We start from the raw sequence: 18,267 nt of genomic DNA on the forward strand, positions 1-18,267 counted from the left end.
CAAAGGGTGGAACAGATTTCGTTCTGAAGGGGGGCGGGTTTACATATTGTCTACCATGGCAACCACAAAGATCAGGCGGGACATTTAAGAAGGTTGGTTGCGCTGACACAGCTCAGAGAAAGGAATACAACGAAAGAACACAAATATCTTCAAAATAAAAGCTTTTTTGTCATCTGTTATACATTTTATTTTATTTTATGTGTGTGTGCGTGTGTGTATGTGGAATATACCACAGAACAGGTGGACAACTGAACACATTTCTAATTTTTTACTGTTACACCGATGTCACCATGGGTTCTAACAAGTTGAAATAACATTTTCTTCTTGTTATCTCAGATTTTTTTTACCTTTTTTTATGAGGGATTAAAACTGCAGAAGATGAAGTTGTGAAGGAGGAATAGTTTGGTTTTTTGGATCAGACAGGGAAATTTCAGACTCTTACCCTTGTAATTGTAGTCACGGGTAAACATAAAAAAAAAGCATTGAAAATGTAGAATATTATCTTGTAGTATTTGTTGTATTTTATGACTGCTTTTACAATACTTTTCAAAAACCCCAATGATGTTATGATAGAACATAAGTGTGGTGCTTTTGTGTACTGGAGAATCAAAAACTAAGCAATGCTGTGAAAGCATTCTTCACCTCTTTTTTTCCATCTCCAATGCAAAAATATAGATTTTATCCTCCTCACCTCTTTATTTTTAGATGTTATATCTTTGGAAGAGGGTTGGTGAGCCCTGTGACCTGCCTGGTTCATCACTGAGCTCAGTAAATTGCTCATAATATGCAATGTTCTCACATCACTACATTTTCAGATAGTCTCTCCAAAACACTTTCTATTTTTAAACATAAATTTAATACCACGTTCTTTTAATTTGCAGCTATAAGTGAAATAAACGTTTTAGTTCTGTGACAAAAAAATAAAACAAAAACTTTTATTTTGACATGTATGACCGGAAACACTTTCGAAACAAAGGTGAATGACATCAGAATGAAGTGTAGTGCGGAAAACTTTCCATGGTAAACACACGCATTTTGGAAATACAGTTGTTTGGGGGTTTTTACTTGTTACACCATTGGCTTGTTTGCTTTGCCTTACATTTTTAAGATAAAAAAGAAGTAATAAGTTAGTTTTTTGTTTTTACGCGTTACTCCTTTTGCTGCCATTGCTTTAATAATATTTCCCCAGGTGGCCACCAGATAGCATAGTTGCATTGGCTTTATCTTCATGTTTCCTGTCTTTGTGTTTCAGGAACATGTAAAAACCTTTTAGCATTAATTTAAAACACTGTCTGTTTATTCGTGTGTTTTAGATGAAACGGGTTGCAGTGTTTGTATGGCTCGTAGTTCAGTTTGGGTTTGGATTTAGTTCCCACAAACATCTCCAAGATCATTTCAATGGAGATCAGCACAACCCTGACCATGACATGGCTGTACTACTGGGAGATGAGGTTTACTTTTTATTTTGTAATGATTTATTGCTCCCTTAAACCTTTTGAGTCATTTGTTGTTGTTGTTGTTTTGTTTTCTAGACCACAGAAGAAATAAAAAAACTCACTCCAGAAGAGCAGAGGGAGAAACTGCTGGAAATTGTGAAGAAAATTGACACAAATGGGGACAACCTTCTGGGTGCAGGTATGTCTTTTTATTGATTTAGGTCATAAAGTTAATAAAATAAACCAGCTGGTCGTGCATAGTGTTCTCGACATGCTGTGTGCTTTATTAACAGAGGAAATCACGCTGTGGATTCAGCATGTTTACAGAAAATACGCTCTGGAGGATGCAGAGGAGCGCTTTCCTGAGTTTGACCTAAACAAAGATGGAGTTTTAACATGGGAAGAATACAACACTGTTGCTCATGACCAGCTGTTTACTTTTGATGAAAGCACTGTTCTGGAAGACCCAGAACAAGATTCGCTTAGACAGGTACAACTTAAAATGTTTAAACATCCTGTTAAGTTTGTTATTGGAAGAAAAAACAACTTTTTCTTGTTTCGTTAAGAAGTTGTTGTTTTTTTTTTGTTTTTTTTTTTGATTAAGAGGTGTTACTCAATGAAAATTGCACAAAAATGTTTACATGTATCCAGATGGATCTCTCCACAAAGTTTTATTCATTTTTCTTTTCTTTTTTTTTAGCTTCACTTGAAAGAAAAAAAGCGTTTTGATTTTGCAGACATAGATGACACACCTGGTCTAAGTGTATCAGAGTTCCTGGCCTTTACTCATCCCTCTGAAGTGGATCGCATGGCTGTGAGATGCACCTCCTGCAAAACTAAACTTAATTTTGCATATGTCTTATCTATTGCAATAGCCAGCTTTAAATAAGCGTCCTTCTATTTCTTCAGGATTTCACTATCCAAGATGTATTGACTGAATACGATACAGATAAGGATGGTTTCATCTCACTGAGTGAATTTATTGGAGATGTGCGTGGTGAAGGTAAAATATCCAACTTTGAAACCTTCACGTTTGACTGTTCTCAACTTTCTAATTTACGCCTTTTTTTGATCATCAGATAATTCTCCTTCAAAGTGGGAAATTGAAGAAACGGTGAGATTTAAAGAACTATATGATCAAGACAAAGATGGCAATTTAAATCGAGACGAACAGCTGCGTTGGATTGCACCCAATAGCTACGGTTCGGCAAGAGAGGAGGTAAGCCTCCATCAGCCTCACATATGAATTATATGTTAAATTATATCTTAAACAGAACACACGAGTAAACCTTTATATTGCCTGATCTTAAAAGTCTAATATCTAACAATATTCTGAATGAAGAAAGTTGAAAACCAAGTCTCTCACACCTGCATGCTAACTTTCTCGAGCACTTATGTGATTTCCGAAGTGATCAGTCAGTAAAACTATCAGCCAAAGGTTTTAGAACTCTTCCATGATTCCAGTTTAGTTTGTTTGGATGATAGAAACAGCTGCAGAATGAACTCGTAGAGCAAAATGCGTTCCTAAATTTTCATTTAGGCAAATATTCGCATGTACCAACCAAGCACAAAAACTGATGGTAATTCCTGTTGCACATTGCTGCATCGCCTGCACGTATTTTAAGTGTTGGTCGTACGTATTAACCGTAATCCTAACCGTAACTTTTCGACCAAGAAGACAGTTCAGCACTGGCCGCTCGTATAGAAAATTATGTGTGAATAGTGACTGTCTTTCATTCAAGTTGCTGTTTTATACAGACATAAAAGCTGAACATAGTTGGGAAGCTTATAGAAGTACATCGCAGGTCTCTTAGAAGCTCCCATAAATGTTTGGTTCTTACACTGCTTTGCTTTCACTCGTCTGTCCAGTTCATCCTCAAATCTGGAGACTGTGCTGACCAGTGACGTGCGGTGAGGTTAATGGCTGGTGAGGCACTGACGTCATCACTCAGATTTACAAACATATGAACCATGAGTATAAATAACTGAGTAACTTATTCACCATTTAATTGACAACAGTTAACGTTTTGTTTAAAATATCATTTCAACATGTTTTTTTTTCATATACAAACTGCAGCATAGAAAAAAGCACAAACGTTATTATCGTCTTACCTTTACTTGTAAATAAAGTCCATACGCCGCTCCTTCTGAAGAAAATGACTTGCCGCTTGCTATCACTTCTTCTAGTATTATATTCAGGCTGTTCATAATCTTAGGGCTCACCGGCGCCCCCTAACATGAGGCACGAGAAAGTCTGGCCTCACCCAGCGGCTTTTTTGCCGGCGTTTAGCGCTCAGCACAAGAAACACGTCCCTCACATACAGTTATTTATAAAAACAAACACTGTACATCATATACATCTGCTAAATTATGTAAACTCAGCTCATATAGTACAGGTGATTGAACCGACACACAGAGAGACAGCAGTACTGTCTGACTGCATAGGTATTGCGCAATCCAAGGTGAGGCTCAGCGGGCTGGTGCCTCATCGCACGTCATTTCTTATTATCTGAATGGCAAATGCGGAAATTCAGCGATTTTGAAAAGAAAAAACACCCAAAAATGGTACATTTAAATGGAAAATGACTGCAAAGCACAAATTACTGATTAAATATAATAATTGAATTTATTTTTTCTCTTTTCTTCCCATAATGACAGGTGAGGCACAGCCTCACCTGCCTCTCCTGACTGCACGTCACTGGTGCTGACCAATCCACCTTTTGTTCCTTTATCATTGACTAGCTCTGAAATAGCGTGGGTTTTGGGTCATTATCTTGTGCCCTCTGGTATGAGCGGCTAGGCTCGTGTGTTCCAGTACTTTCACGCAGACAGAGAAGGCTATAAGTAATCGGGGACAATAAGTTAGCACACGTACAGGAATGACTTTTAACTCCTGAGCGACCTTTGTTACACCTAAACCGCATCAAATTGTTCATTGTTTAAGTGAACTGGAAAGGGCCTTTTTGTGTAATTGTAAAATGTAAGCAGTTTTTCAGTTTTATATAAGTGCACCCTTTTTTGAGCTCTGTCAGATAATTATTTTGTACCATTTTGGGGCATTTTCTGGAGATGACCACTTTAAATAAAAAAATAAAAGAACTACTTTGTTACTTGGAGAACTCTAACACTTTCGACTAGTTATGTAGACTATGGACATTTTGAGTATATTATAGTTTTTTAAGCAGGATTAGCAAACAAACATCACTGAGCAAACAACTGATGTCGTTAGTAGAAATAAATCTAACCTTCTGACTCACTAAGGGAAGACTAAAAACACCACAACAGCTAGCATGTCTGTTCTGAGGGGTTTGAATGATGACACAGATATAACAGGCACACTTAGCAGCAGCGGTCTAAAATTAATAGATATGACAAACCTTTGCCCCGCCTCCAAGCCTTATTTCTAAAGGCTACTAAGCACACAATAGTTGCACAAATGAGACGGACATTTGTAAATAGAACTTTCATTGAAATTCTGGTGTTTCTTAAGAACAAAATGGAATTGTGCAAACTTATACTGTGCTGTTAAACGTTACAAGAACTTTTGCAAGATTTTCTAAAGAGGATTAAGGGGCACTTAATTGGATAAAAGGGAAGAACCTCCCCACATAGATTATCAAACGTATCTTACATAAACACATTTGAAAATATTTGTAGGTATTGATGACGCTGTCATCCCCGTTTAGTGAGGATTGATACATTTGCATGGTTTAAATAACATGGAAAGAGGAGAATAGAGTCAGTTCTAGTTACAGTCATCTTTTTTTCCCATTGACTTTCATTGACAGCCTTGGCATAACAAGTGTGTCGCTGTGCAGCCGCTGACGCCTTTGAAAGTTTATGTCATGCTTTATATTGAAGCTTATTTATTTTTACACACACATTTTTAGTCCGAACACATGACGTCTTCACCGCCTCTTTTTCTTGTGGCTTTGAAGCATTCAACTTTGTCTTGCTGGTAAACTCTGTTTCTCAGATTCAAAATTAGGCCTCTTTTTTAAAACACTTTTAGGACACTATATATATATATATATATATTATTGGAGAGAAAAAAAGTCAAGAAAAGACTATAGCTTGAGTAGTAGCATTCTAACGGAGGAAAGCCGTTGTGTTGGATGTGGCAGTGCCAAGTGATGGGAACATCAGGAAGAAGGAACATAAGAAACTGGAGAAAAACCAGGGACTCAGAGAAGAACTGGAGAAAGCCTGGAAAGTGAAGGTGACAGTGGTGCCTGTGGTAATGGAGCACTCGGGGCAGTAACCCCCAAGCTGGACGAGTGGCTACAGCAGATCCCTGGAAAGACCTCAGTCATCTCAGTCCAGAAAAGTGCAGTGCTAGGAACAGCTTAGATACTGTGCAGGACCCTCAAGGTCCCAGGCCTCTGGTAGAGGACCCGAGCTTGGAGGAGAAACCACCCGCGGAGGGTGAGAGGGGCGTTTTTTTTTTTTTTTACTTGTTTCAATAGTTTTTGCAGGTTACATTATTTTCTGCAACAATCTGCCACACAAAGCATTTTTAGATGCATTTGCAAAACAACCAACAAAATATTTCTGGTTCTCTTCTGTGAAAAAAAACCAACTTAAATTTCACTTATGGACCTATACATTTGAAGGATTTTTTTTAATCAAATAAAGCACGTGCATTTTTGCAAAATTGACAGGAAAAGTGCATTAAAGTGTTCAAAGACAGAGCATTTTAACACAAATATTTGGGTCAACTCAAAGGAGGTTGCCACATAGAGAACACCAGAGGTTCCTGTTTGCTGTTGTCAAGATGTTAATTAGCCATTACTAAACAGAAACATTAGGTTTTAGAAAAGCCTTTACTCCAATGTATTAAGTATGTTTTAACCTAAGGATACATATACACATTTTAGGGTTCTAAACAATAGATTTGTAACCTAATACTGTCTCATTAAACTTTTAAAGAAGTAACATTAAGAGTCTTAAAATGGGGAAGAAGCACGTGCATCTCTTTATGACCTTTTCTTAGTTCCTTTTGTAGCAACAACTTCACTCGAACACTTTTTGAAATCAATCAAGCAACTCAAAGAAAATGTAACATCAGACTTCTTTTTTCAAAAAGTTGACATTTTAGAATAAAATCCTCAGTTTTACCTTCTAGTTTTTAGGGTTTTTACTGTTAAAAGTCTGACTTGGGCTTCTGTAAAGAATAAAATCTCTTTTCATTCATTTATTTATTTGCTACTAAATGCTCTAGATTGTTATAAAACTACTCACCCTTCTCTAAGCTGCAAGTTACAGGATGCTCCCCCTACTTTTTTCCCAAGTTTTTTTATTTCAAATGCAGTCAATGCTCTTTAATTGTGGCACGGCAGCCAGTAGCTACACTCATAACTTATTTAACGGATGCTGAAGTTTTTTAAACACATTCTAAAGAAATGCTGTTTTTATTTTTACATTTCTTGAAAAGCTATTTTCATGTTTGTAAAAGTTGTATAACCTTGGTTGCCTTGACAACCGGAAATAAACAACTGAACTACGTGGCATTTATTGAGCATGCAACCAAGCGAGGCTCTATTTTTTTTACATTTTGTGACACAAAATAGAAACATACCCTGAAGACTTTTTTAAGAAGACAGAACGTGTTTAGTATCTATTGATTTACCTCTTGATTCTTAATAAATTTGTCATCAATAGGCTCTCCACCTCATCAATGAAATGGACCAAGATGGAGACGAGCAGATTTCAGTGGCAGAGGTTTTGAAGAACCAGGACACATTTATGAACAGTGAAGTGACAGACTATGGCAGACAGCTGCACGGATCACATGATGAATTATAACCCTGCTTTTGTGTTTTACATTTCTATTATCTGTTTCAGTAAAGATTTATTGTGACATTTCCTGTTTCATTTTGAGGTTGGTGGTACATTTTGGGTTTTAATACAAGACTGATTAGCACGTTTTGCATATTTGGTTAGTCAAAGATTTTATTTTCCTGACACAATCCTCTGTATTTATTCGGGCTTGGGACCAGGACAATGAGACCCTGGCTTGGTCCCCTTCGTGGCTACATTGGGTTTTAATATGAGACTAACAATGTACATTTTAAAATGAGTCACAGCACACTTTGAACTAACGAATACTACTCAGGACGGCTGCTAAATTGCAAACTGTTGGAAATTTCTGTTATTGCATCATTTATTCAATGCAATAACTCATGGTTGGCAGCAAATTGCATTGAGAGTTGCACTGTAATTCCTTTGTGAGGACATACTAAGACATAATAAAATCTACCTTTTAAAGGTTGCCTGAACTTTTTTGCTGCAATGTATGAATCAAAGTAATGTATGTTATGTAGCAGTCACTTCACATGTGAGCTCACTTTTTGCAACCACTGACATGTTGCAGCTCTTCCTCATTCAAATGTAACAGCTATGAGTGAGTTGCTGCACGAAGACTCGCTTCCTGAGAGGGTAGTGATCCATTTCACTTGCGTCGAGTCACAAGCTGGTGCACTGTAGCAGGAAATTTTCTTCATCTTTTTTTACTGGTGGCAAGATGGCTTTACGATTTAAAGATGAATTCTGGGTGAGTTTTTGAAACGTTTGGTGGTGGTTCTACTGTAAATCCATTGTGTTAACCATAGCTTTTAAACTTCTTTTTTAATAGTTTATCGTTTTTTTGTATGACTAAATGACTGTTATGTTTGTTCAAATCTGTTCCTATTCTTTTCCTTTATTAATTTGGCATATAATAAAAGAATATTTTTGAATGTTTGTTGAATAAAATAGTGGTAGTGTTAACTCGTTTACATAAGATGCATATTAGGTCTCTCCATTTTCCAATCAGAGCTTAACATACAACTGTTTCAATTTGAATTTAAAGTAAAACTACACCACCTACACACAGAAAGCTAAAAAAAAAAACCATCCTCTTCAGTTATGACTGATTAGTTTCTGATATCATAGGAACCTTTTTGTATAATATTGGGCACCCCCCACCATAGTTTGTTGTGTGGTTTGCAGCGTTTTTGTTAAAAAAGTTTGTGTTGTGGTCACAGGGGAAAGAATTCATCAGCAATATTGGTTATGAGATCATTATCCAAAGACTTAATGAGGGCCGGCGAACATGCAAAGACATGGAGGAGCTCCTAAAAATGAGGTGTGGATACCGGTTTCTGGTAACGTGAAATTCCAAAGCTGTCAAAATATTCTCAACACACATTTTTTATTGTAATAAAGGGCATCAGCAGAGGAGAAATATGGTAAGGAGCTGATCTCCATTGCCCGCAAAGCTGGGGGTTTAAATGAGATTTGGTAGGTGCATTAAGTTATAAATCACTCAGTGCAAAAGCTGGTTATTTAAAAAAAAGGTTTTAGTGCAAATCATTGAAAGAAAACTATAATTTCCTCTTTTGCAGCACTTTAAGATCATCGTTGGATGAAATGAAAACTCGTAAGCAGGGATTGCCCAGTGATTTTGTGTAGGATGCCCCCATCCTACACATATCAGCACTAATAAATCTAAATTTTGTTGTCTTATAGAAATTGAAAATGTGGGAAGCTTGCATATTCAGCTGTCTGAACTCCTAAAGGAGGAGATGAAGAGAATGGAAGAGTTCAGAGAACGTCAGAAAGAACAGAGAAAAAAGGCAAATATTTATGAGAAAATGTGTCCTGTTTTTTATGGAACTGGACTTACAACAGAATAACTTTGCAATGCCCTTCCTTCTTCTAGTTTGAAGTTACCATGGAGAAGACCCAGAAAAATAAAGTCTCCCAGTACAAGAGAACAGTTGATGTAAGTTTAAGTTTTAAAAGAACTCAGATGATGAACTCATATTGAATCACAAATTTTGGTCCACAGACTACTAATAATGCAGCACAAACAAGAAAATCTGTATAAATGTTCTCTGAAGAGTGGTTTCTATGACTGGCATATGGCAGTTTTAGTTTAAACACAGCAGATACATTGTCCCTTCTGTGCTGAAAAGGAAGGAAATGGGGGTGTATTTTTTTCTTCTCTCCTCACACTTGACAAGTCGTTATTTGACTGTATCCTTCCACCCCGTCTTCCTGTCACTGGTTCAGTATGAAGCACTAATGAAAAAACCCGGGCTGGTATACCTTGAAAGTACTGCTCTTACTTTTTTTTTCTTTCTAAAACCCAGTCTAAAAAGTCCTATGAGCAACGCTGCAGGGAAGCGGATGAGGCGAAACTAACGGCTGAGAGGTTGGGCACCGCGCCCACAGCTACTCCTAAACAGATTGAGAAGGTAAATATGTTTGATGGTGCAACTCACAAAAGAGTGTTATACATATATTGTATTGTAAATTAAATTGTATTGTAACCACAAAATTTTTTTGTTCAAATGTATCTGTCGCTAAAAAAAGGAAAATAATTTGTCAAGCAACAGTTGTGACATTTTGGTTGTCTGATTCTAATTATTGAGAGTTCAGCAGTCATTAAATTTTTTTATATAAATTCAAGTAAAGTAATACTTTTTTTGTGTGTAGTCATTTCCTATTTTTTACTTAAGTTCACTTTTAGTGTCCTTGTAAAGCAGAACATTTATTTCTCTTTTCTATAAGGCAGAAAGGTTAGTGTAACTAAAGAGCAGCAGTTATTGTATTAGTTTATGGATTTTTGTTGCAAGAATTATGTGTTTGTGTTGGCATTACTTAATGCGCATACAAACATAATGGCAGAGGTGTCCAAACAGTTTGCAAAAAAGGTCAGATATGGGGAGGTGAAAACGTGTGGGGGCCAATCATTCGACCTGGATTATTTGAACCCTTATAAAAACATAAAATGCAAATGAATTTTAATTTTTTTTTTTTAAATATGATACTTTTCATTTCGTCACATAGAACAGGAAAATACATAAATGCGCTTTTACCTAAATTATAAAAACATTTTTATTTGAAGCTCGGGTTGTTACAGGTTTACAATGGCTTATAATGTAATTAAGCCAATCAGAATCAAGACATGGTATAAATAGTTCTGTTAGGGGCCGCATATTATTGAATTTTAAAGGAATAGAGCCTGCAGGCCAGTAGAAATGTGGACAATGGCTGCATTTAGCCCACTGGCCAGACTTTGGACATGCCTGCTTTATATGTAAATTGACAAGCGTAGATTAACAAACATCAGTTTACAGACACATATTGTAGATGTATATGTTTGTTTAGAGATTTTCAAAAAGATCATTGTGTCTTTTGTATCACTGTCTGTTAGAGACCGATTTGATTAATTAGAAAAAATACAATAAACATTGTTCAAATATTATGAAAATATTAAAATAAGCTGAAATCATACCTAGTTGATGTTTTACAACTTGACAGAATAATAATTTTGCTTTAAATGCATTATTTTTTATTTTTTCAGATGAACACCAAATGTAAGCAATGCACAGAAGCAGCAGTGGAAGCTGGTAAGAATAACCCCACTGAGAAGTGAAACTTTCTTTATTATTATTAAAGGGAAAATAAAAAATGGAATTCATTATTCCTGAAACATTTTTCCATGTTGCTCATATCTTTATTTCTTACTTTGTAGTTGCAATGCAACTACATAGTTGATGCATGAACTTTCATTTAGACTCGATGTGGTGAATTCTAAGAAATTGTGGGTTCATTTCAGAAAAACAGTACAGATCCAACATTGAACTGCTTGATGATGTTCGCATGGAGTGGGAGAAAACACACACTGAGATTTGTGAGGTGGGTTATTTCAAACTATGAGGTGTTTGTCCTAAAATGCAACCCCCAGAAAGAAGCAAAACTGAACACACAGTACCTCCTATAACCAGGCTAGATGAGTCACCGATCTTCCAAAAAGGCTTCCATACAAAACAGTCTTCTGTTGTTTGATAGAATTAGGTTGCCAACATCTAAATGTCCTTTTAAAAGCAGTTGTGAGTCACAGCTCAACAGTGCAGGAAAAATACAAAAACACACTTCTACACAAGGGAGGCATAAATACAAAGACTTGCATGAATTCCTGAATGTATTCAAGAGAAAGACTCAAACTTTTTTGCCTGAAGAAAGTTTTAAGAATCCGGGCTATTCTAGTTGGCAAAAACTGTAAGAGACACAATATTTTCTAAATTATTTACCAGTGTCTAACTGCTGTTCCATAGATGTTTCAGCAGCAAGAAGAGGACCGAATCAACATACTGAGGAATGCCCTTTGGGTTCACTGCAACCACCTGTCAATGCAGTGTGTAAAAGATGACGAGGTGAGTGTGAAAGTCTGAAGCGTGCTTGATGTGCGGATGAAAGGCCTGTGTTTGTGACACATTATTGCTCTTTCAGTGTTACGAGAATGTTAGAAATATGCTTGAAAACTGTGACACCATCACAGACAACAACTACTTTGTGGAGAGAAACAAGACCTGCTCGATGCCCCCAGGTAGGGGCTCAACTCTTTGCCTTCCCACACTGAAATTTGAATATGTTCCATGGCGACGATTTGAATATTATCTCCCAGCTGTGCAGACGTTCCGGGTGCACTGAACCTTCTCTCTGTCTGCAGAGCCAATTGAGTTCCAATCTTATTACGATAGTCCTGCTTCATCTGAGAAAAATGGCTCCCCTGGATTTGTAGGAGAAGTAAAGAAAAGGTTCAATGATCACCTTTTTATAACGATGACAAAATGTTGTTTTGCCGTAAACTATAAGGGTTTTGTTTAACTTGTAGATTTTCAAACCTGCTTCAAGGGACCTGTGCCACAAGCTCCAAAGAGAACAACAATGAGCCTGTTGCTCAACCTCCTGGTAAGTTATTAAAGTCACAGTCCAGTTATGAAATAGTAATGGATATTAATGCAAAGTCACTCAGTCCTAACAGTTAAAAAGAGAAACTACTAAGTGCCCAATTCTTTAGTGAGACTGTTCTGTAACTCAAAGCTGATGTGGAGCTGTGTATCGTTAAAGGCCGGGCTGACTAGTGAGAAGTTGGATCATAAAATGATCATACAATGCCAACAAAAATACAAAGAAGTTCCAAAGGGGAGGAACATATCAGAATGAGAACTGTGAGAAGGTTAAGTAGCTCCTACAGTAGGGTTGTGTCCCTGTGTCAACCAATATAGCTTGGGAGGAAGTATCCAGTATGCCACAAAGAGTAGATTCTTTCTTCAACTTCTCCACTGATCATATATAATACATATGGTTGCAAATTACATGCTGATTAGTAACCAATTGTCCGTCCTCAGTAAATCCAACAGACGGCTTATATGCTTCCATTCCCGGAGCCGAAAAGCTCCAGATGAACAGTATGGAGTACAGGGCTGTGTACAACTACCAGGCACAGGTCTGCTAATTCCCACTATTACGGCACAACTTTAAAAAGTTTTAAACACTGATCATTTTTTAGAGAGTAAATTTTCACTGGTTGCTTCAATCTTTCTGTAGATGGAAGACGAGCTCTCATTATGTGTTGGGGATGTCGTGGTTGTCACAGATCAAGGCGAAGATGGCTGGTGGAAGGTGCAATGTAATGGTTATTCTGGGCTGTTTCCAGGTTCCTACCTGGAAAAAGTATGATCACTGCACATGGAGGTCTGATAACATGTATTTCAACATGGACAGTCTACCTTTTCGTCATTTCAAACTACCTTGTCCTGTTTTTATTGAAGTTAGGGTTTGTAGGATTTTGAAAATAATGTTTTAGCTCTGATGCCACCTGGTGGTAGCAATGCAAACAAGTGCACAGATAAAACAGTTCTTTGCTGCATGCTTAGTGCAATCCTTCGAACAAAAGGCTGAGAGCAACAAACACGTTCATTTAACTTCCAACAAACTATAAAAGCATAGTTGTGAATTCAGTAAAACACAAATATTACATTTGTTAATTAGCTTGCAGGATCATAGACATGAACCCAAACTGTTTTTGTTCACTGATGGCTGGGACATTTGCCAAGCTTGTGCACAGACTCATGGCACTAATTTATATGCATGAAATGTTTGTTTTTTGTGTGAAAAATATGTATTTAATGATCTAAAATCAAAGATATTCTGCTGAGGTGCATTTGATTTATAGTTGTACATATTTTTGTATTTGAGATGCAAAGGATTGCTTGAAAGATGTTCTTTATATTTAATGTAGATTTCATTGTTTTGTTTAATAGAAAAAATCAGTAAAGAACACTTGATGCTGAAATGATGCTTTGAATGTACTGTATATTTTTTAATCACCAAAGTGAAAAAATAAGTCATTTAAAAATACATCCGGGCAGACTAGTCATAGTCTATAATTTCCAGGAGGTTTGTGGGCTTCGATGTCTGGTTGCTCTCCTGTAAGGTAAATGAAGTAAGGCTCTTTCAAGTAACCACTCAAGTCCTATTCTAACTGTGTAAATGAGCAAAGGTTATTCATAAAGCACAAGATGATGTAGAGCCATATTTGGCATATCTGCTGGGTTTCAGGCTTTATTTGGACAAAGGAAACCATGAAAACAAAATATAATTTTATGTTAAGCACTCAATCTTGCATGCATTTAGTCTGTACTGCAAAATAAAATACAAAATAACAGAGGAAAAAATTTGAAAGTAAGGTTAACCAAAACTAGTTGAGGTATATTACTTATAAGTCAAAACAGAAAAGACAAAATGAGCTACACCATTGACTTGGGCTGCAATAGTATACTTTAAGAATATACTGGCAAACAGTGTAATTTTAATAATTTCCATGAATTAAAATGAAACATTGATAAAATAAATATTTGTTCTGATAGAAAAATGAATATCATCATTCTTTAATTAAATTTAGCATATATATATCTATATATAAAATCATACAAAGTCCATACACACAGTGCAAACTACCAACGAAAATTATGTCAGGGATTAAATGCTTAAAGTAAAGTTGCTTTACCAACCATAGATCACTTCAGCCAAAAGCTTTCAGTACAACAGGTTAAAGAAATGTTAGCTGTCCAAACTGTGGATTAAGTTTAGTGTGGTAATAGATTTCAAATGTGCCCATTCTGTAATGGGCACATGACACATTCTGTAAGAGAAGTGGGTTTTGTCATTTTCACGCTTGAGTGCCGCCTGCAAGAAGAAGCTCATAGGCCGGATCTCTGCTTCTGTGGCAAAGCACAAGACTCGCACACAGCATCCCCATCATCTGTAAGAAAGACGTAATATGTTTTTCAATCGTTTTGTCATACGCCTGCAGTGTAGCAAACCCTTGGGAATAGTCTGTTTTATGGCTAACTACAAATTTAGCAAATACAGTTTATTTTTCTATGTATTATACATGACAACTTAAAAAGTTGAAATATCAAGACGGGAAATTGCAGACCACCAACTTGGTTATTTTAGGGTATTTTCACTCATATAGTAGAACCTGGTTAACATTTTAGGGAATCTAGGTGCCAGAATGAAGGAGACATACAGAACTTGGGAGAAATAAAATACCTGAAGAGCAGCAAATGTCAGTGCAGTCCAGATGACGTACATCATGATCTCCTTAAGCTTCTTCACAACAAGAGCCTCACAACCCTGGACACATAAACAGAAAGTCAAGCATAATATATTACAAGAGGGTACTCTATAGCATCAAGAATTTATTTACTTCTTTGAAGAGATCTTCGGGGTGGGTAAGAGACCCTGTGCAGCCTGAAACAGTAGTTTTGCAACAGCTAATGGGCACGCTGTTGTTTTTGGTTTTTTCATACCAGCGTGTTTTCAGCCAGTCTGTGTAGTTATGGATCCCACAGCACTGGAGCTATAAAGAAAAAACAAATAAAAGAGGAAAGTACATTTCAATTCCCAAACTAAGTACTGTTAAAGACAAAGCGGGTTTTCCTCACCTGCCTCTGGGTGTAATCGATAGCGCGGCTCTGGGAGTTGCTGTTGGTGCCGTTGTATTCTTCATAAACTACTACGATAGAGCTGTTCACTTCATCTTCAATCTGTCAAGGGTTAAATTGCGATTGCGCAGACGTGCCACAAGTGAGGCCAAGAAAAGAAAAACAAATATGTACCAAGTTATGTTTGACTTCCTCACCTTTGCTCTGTAAACATATCCAAGAACAACAACTGCCACTTCGGACAAAAAGACCAGCAGAAGAATGATGACGAACTGTAGGTGAAATGTCAACAGTTAAGAATCACTGTGGCTCTCTGGTTAAAGAAAAAAAAAGTAACTGTGTAAAGCAACTGTAAAGCAAAAAGCATTCGGTAGTTAAAGAAAAAAAAGTAAATTTACTTTTTGAGACACCTGACTACAGTACCCAAAATTCCAACAATTCATTCAGCGGTTTTCTTCATAGTTTAACAAAGTTGCACTAAAATAATTTACATACTTTTATGCGTCATGTAGCACAGAAAATCAATATAGAGGCAGTAAATACAACCAGGATTGCAAGGTGGATTTTCTTTTTTGAGCCAATTTCAGGCTCAAACAGTCATCTCTGATTTACGGTAATTTTAATTAGTTACATTTTTTTAATTTCTGGCTGGGAGGCACCACAAATAGCAAAATAAACTTTTTATTAAATGTAATGCTGACATTACCCTATACTACTACACTTGCTGCATTATGACGGTCCAATGTGACACTGGGTGTCTTATTTTGAAGTAATGTGAGATCATGTGAGGTTGAGCGCCTTGCAGCTATGCGTTTCATCAAAAATCAAACTTATAATGCTGGAAATTGTAAATAAAACATCCAAGTGGCTTAGGCCCGTCACTTTGGAGCTACACTTACTGACCGTTGTGAGGCCACAGGAGCTCTCCCTCACAGTAGCATAGCATCCAACGAGTCCAATCACAAAAAGGAGGGCTCCTACTGTGATGATGACCACTGCTGGGATAAGCGTGTAGGCATCTTCAAAGAAGTGATCATAGTCATCATAGGTGATGAAGACATAGGCTCCAGCATAGCACAAGATACCAGCAGCAGCCTGTAGGTGACAAACAAGCTTTCATTGAATAATGCATGAGGAAATTTAGAACACTACAACACCTCTGTATTTTTGTTTGGTTTTCATTAGAATTTTTCACATAATACCTTTGCATATTCTATTATTAATCACTACATAGTACTTAAGTAAAAATGTTCTTGCTGCAGAACAGAAAGGTCATTAAAAATTTTAAAAACATCCATAAACATACTTTTTCCAGGGTTGGTGTTTACATGACACATTTCCAAAACTTGTTTTTTGTAAATCTACTAAAATTTCAAATAGGGCGAATGCTTTATTCTATGAATAAAGGTTGCATTTTTGTCGTTTTATTGTTTTGCAATGACAGCAAGATGCTTATGGAGTCCTATACTGTTCATAATTAAATAAATAAATATGTAATTCAATAAATAAATATGACCTCATCATGCAAATACGCAATCAACCAATAAATCTCTCATGAAAATATAAAAAGATCATGAAATTGTGAAAAACCTGCACACATATTTTAAATTATCCATTGTGTATATGCATGAGGTCACATTTATTTTTTTAATTAAATATTTATTTATTTAATTATGAACAGTATTAGGACTCCATAGATGCTAAGTAAGTCCAACCTCTTCTATTTTGAATGAAAGATGATACTATTCCCTCCCGTGGCTTAAAATAGACAACAGTTAACTCCAATGAAAAACCATTTTACTATTTGTCAGCAAATCATGAAATAACCCAAATAATCCTTCTGTTTTTTGTGATTTTTTTAAGTCTCTATATTAAACTCGTCCGCTGTGTGGTCAAGCAGAAGCGGGTCTAACAGCTGCGACTGCAGTAGATCCAGGCAGCTGGCATCCGGCGTGACGCACGTTCAAATCAGCATTAAGGTCCAAACAAACCTACCCAAAACATCAGGTTCAGAAAGACCAGGACTGTTTTGGAGGACGTGACGCCGCACTGCCCCATTTTCAAGACGATCTGCGTCCCCTTAGGCAGAAAGAAGACGAAGTTTCACCCGGTCATGTCCGTCACTTCCAACAGCCATACTCCACACTGACTGACTCAGAGCGCGAAGGCGACGCAGCGCCACCCACACCACAGGAATGATTACTACAGCGAGCCCTGAGTCAACCACCCAACGTGTTACAGAGGCGAATGGGGTTTCCCAAATAGTGGAGCCTCCTGGTACTCCTGTGGATATTGCGGATTTATTAAAAACATATATTTAATATTTTTGAAGTAGCCTACAGTGGGATGCTGCACAAGGTGGACGCAAAGGATGACTTGTATGACACATTGAAAACAATGGAAGGAGAGGTCTGCACAGAAAAGAAAAGCAGTAAGGCAGATGAGAAAGATGTACAGTAGAGTGATCCAGGACAAAGGCAGAATTGTGTTCTATGAAGGGAATGAAGTTTCTGACAAGACAATATGTCCTTGGAGAAATGGAGATACCAAACCCGGGTAAATAGCAAATGTGCACTTATTCATAACACTGTCTATATAAGTAATGATGGATTATTGATAAGTATTAAGTATGAACATAAGGCTTTACTCTCACATGTAGGGTTGAGTATTTAATTGTAATAAAAAAACCACAACCCCCTATCCATTACATTTGAAATACTTTAGATGTTTTTGTGGTAAATACTGGCATTTTCAAATAATTAAGCTGATTTTCAAGTGCTTAAAATCCTGAAACAATATTAACTGTTGGTGGTTTTGAAATAGATTGTAAGTTGTTTCATTAAATCCGGAAAAACAATATTAAAATTAAAACTTATGGTAGTTTTAATTAGTTAAACAGTTGCACCGGGATATTTGCTGCAAGTTCGAAGTGGGCATAAGTGTCACACAGAGATCTTATGCCAGTATTTGTTTCCTGGCTGAATGTTCACACATCTTTTTCACTTTGTGACTTTCAAATGGTTTGATCCTAATCTGGAAAGGCT

General features: G+C 36.8%; 2 protein-coding genes across 4 annotated transcripts; one reads left to right on the forward strand and one right to left on the reverse strand.

Annotated features, from left to right (window-relative positions):
* Positions 1 to 936: 936 nt before the first annotated feature.
* LOC101156493 (proline-serine-threonine phosphatase-interacting protein 1) lies at positions 937 to 13,569 on the forward strand. Of its 3 annotated transcripts, none has more exons than XR_002290411.2 (21): positions 937 to 1,020; positions 1,314 to 1,451; positions 1,533 to 1,635; positions 1,730 to 1,926; positions 2,137 to 2,250; positions 2,346 to 2,439; positions 2,516 to 2,655; positions 8,462 to 8,562; positions 8,643 to 8,717; positions 8,822 to 8,856; positions 8,946 to 9,052; positions 9,139 to 9,201; positions 9,572 to 9,676; positions 10,789 to 10,834; positions 11,044 to 11,123; positions 11,543 to 11,641; positions 11,718 to 11,814; positions 11,938 to 12,025; positions 12,103 to 12,200; positions 12,277 to 12,717; positions 12,819 to 12,844. XR_002290411.2 is itself a non-coding variant. In XM_020704064.1 (21 exons), the coding sequence occupies exons 1-21, from the start codon at positions 1,018 to 1,020 to the stop codon at positions 12,948 to 12,950; spliced, it is 1,992 nt and encodes a 663-aa protein (XP_020559723.1). In that variant the 5' UTR covers positions 937 to 1,017; the 3' UTR covers positions 12,951 to 13,569. The 3 variants fall into 3 exon arrangements, 1 of the variants encoding a protein (XP_020559723.1); XR_002290412.2 differs by having other exon boundaries at positions 12,103 to 12,179; positions 12,339 to 12,717; XM_020704064.1 differs by having other exon boundaries at positions 12,103 to 12,179; positions 12,620 to 12,717; positions 12,819 to 13,569.
* Positions 13,570 to 13,798: 229 nt separating this feature from the next.
* LOC101170088 (tetraspanin-3) lies at positions 13,799 to 17,391 on the reverse strand. The gene is made up of 7 exons (XM_004069649.4): positions 17,219 to 17,391; positions 16,127 to 16,318; positions 15,421 to 15,495; positions 15,224 to 15,325; positions 14,986 to 15,138; positions 14,829 to 14,912; positions 13,799 to 14,535 (listed from the first exon to the last, which is right to left on the reverse strand). The coding sequence occupies exons 1-7, from the start codon at positions 17,279 to 17,281 to the stop codon at positions 14,443 to 14,445; spliced, it is 762 nt and encodes a 253-aa protein (XP_004069697.1). The 5' UTR covers positions 17,282 to 17,391; the 3' UTR covers positions 13,799 to 14,442.
* Between the last annotated feature and the right edge of the window lie 876 nt (positions 17,392 to 18,267).

This window comes from Oryzias latipes, chromosome 6 (assembly GCF_002234675.1).
Source record: "Oryzias latipes chromosome 6, ASM223467v1".
In the NCBI taxonomy this organism is placed as follows: Eukaryota; Metazoa; Chordata; class Actinopteri; order Beloniformes; family Adrianichthyidae; genus Oryzias; species Oryzias latipes.

What these genes read in the sequence shown, in the direction of transcription:
- LOC101156493 (XM_020704064.1), top strand. An exon ending in GAGGAGCTCCTAAAAATGAG is followed by an intron (nt 8,563 to 8,642) that starts GTGTGGATACCG and finishes ATTGTAATAAAG; the next exon opens with GGCATCAGCAGAGGAGAAAT. An exon ending in GGGGGTTTAAATGAGATTTG is followed by an intron (nt 8,718 to 8,821) that starts GTAGGTGCATTA and finishes CCTCTTTTGCAG; the next exon opens with CACTTTAAGATCATCGTTGG.
- LOC101170088 (XM_004069649.4), bottom strand. Translation starts at nt 17,281, where the DNA reads ATGGGGCAGTGCGGCGTCACGTCCTCCAAAACAGTCCTGGTCTTTCTG. An exon ending in GCTCCTGTGGCCTCACAACG is followed by an intron (nt 15,496 to 16,126) that starts GTCAGTAAGTGT and finishes TTTCACCTACAG; the next exon opens with TTCGTCATCATTCTTCTGCT. An exon ending in GATATGTTTACAGAGCAAAG is followed by an intron (nt 15,326 to 15,420) that starts GTGAGGAAGTCA and finishes AACCCTTGACAG; the next exon opens with ATTGAAGATGAAGTGAACAG.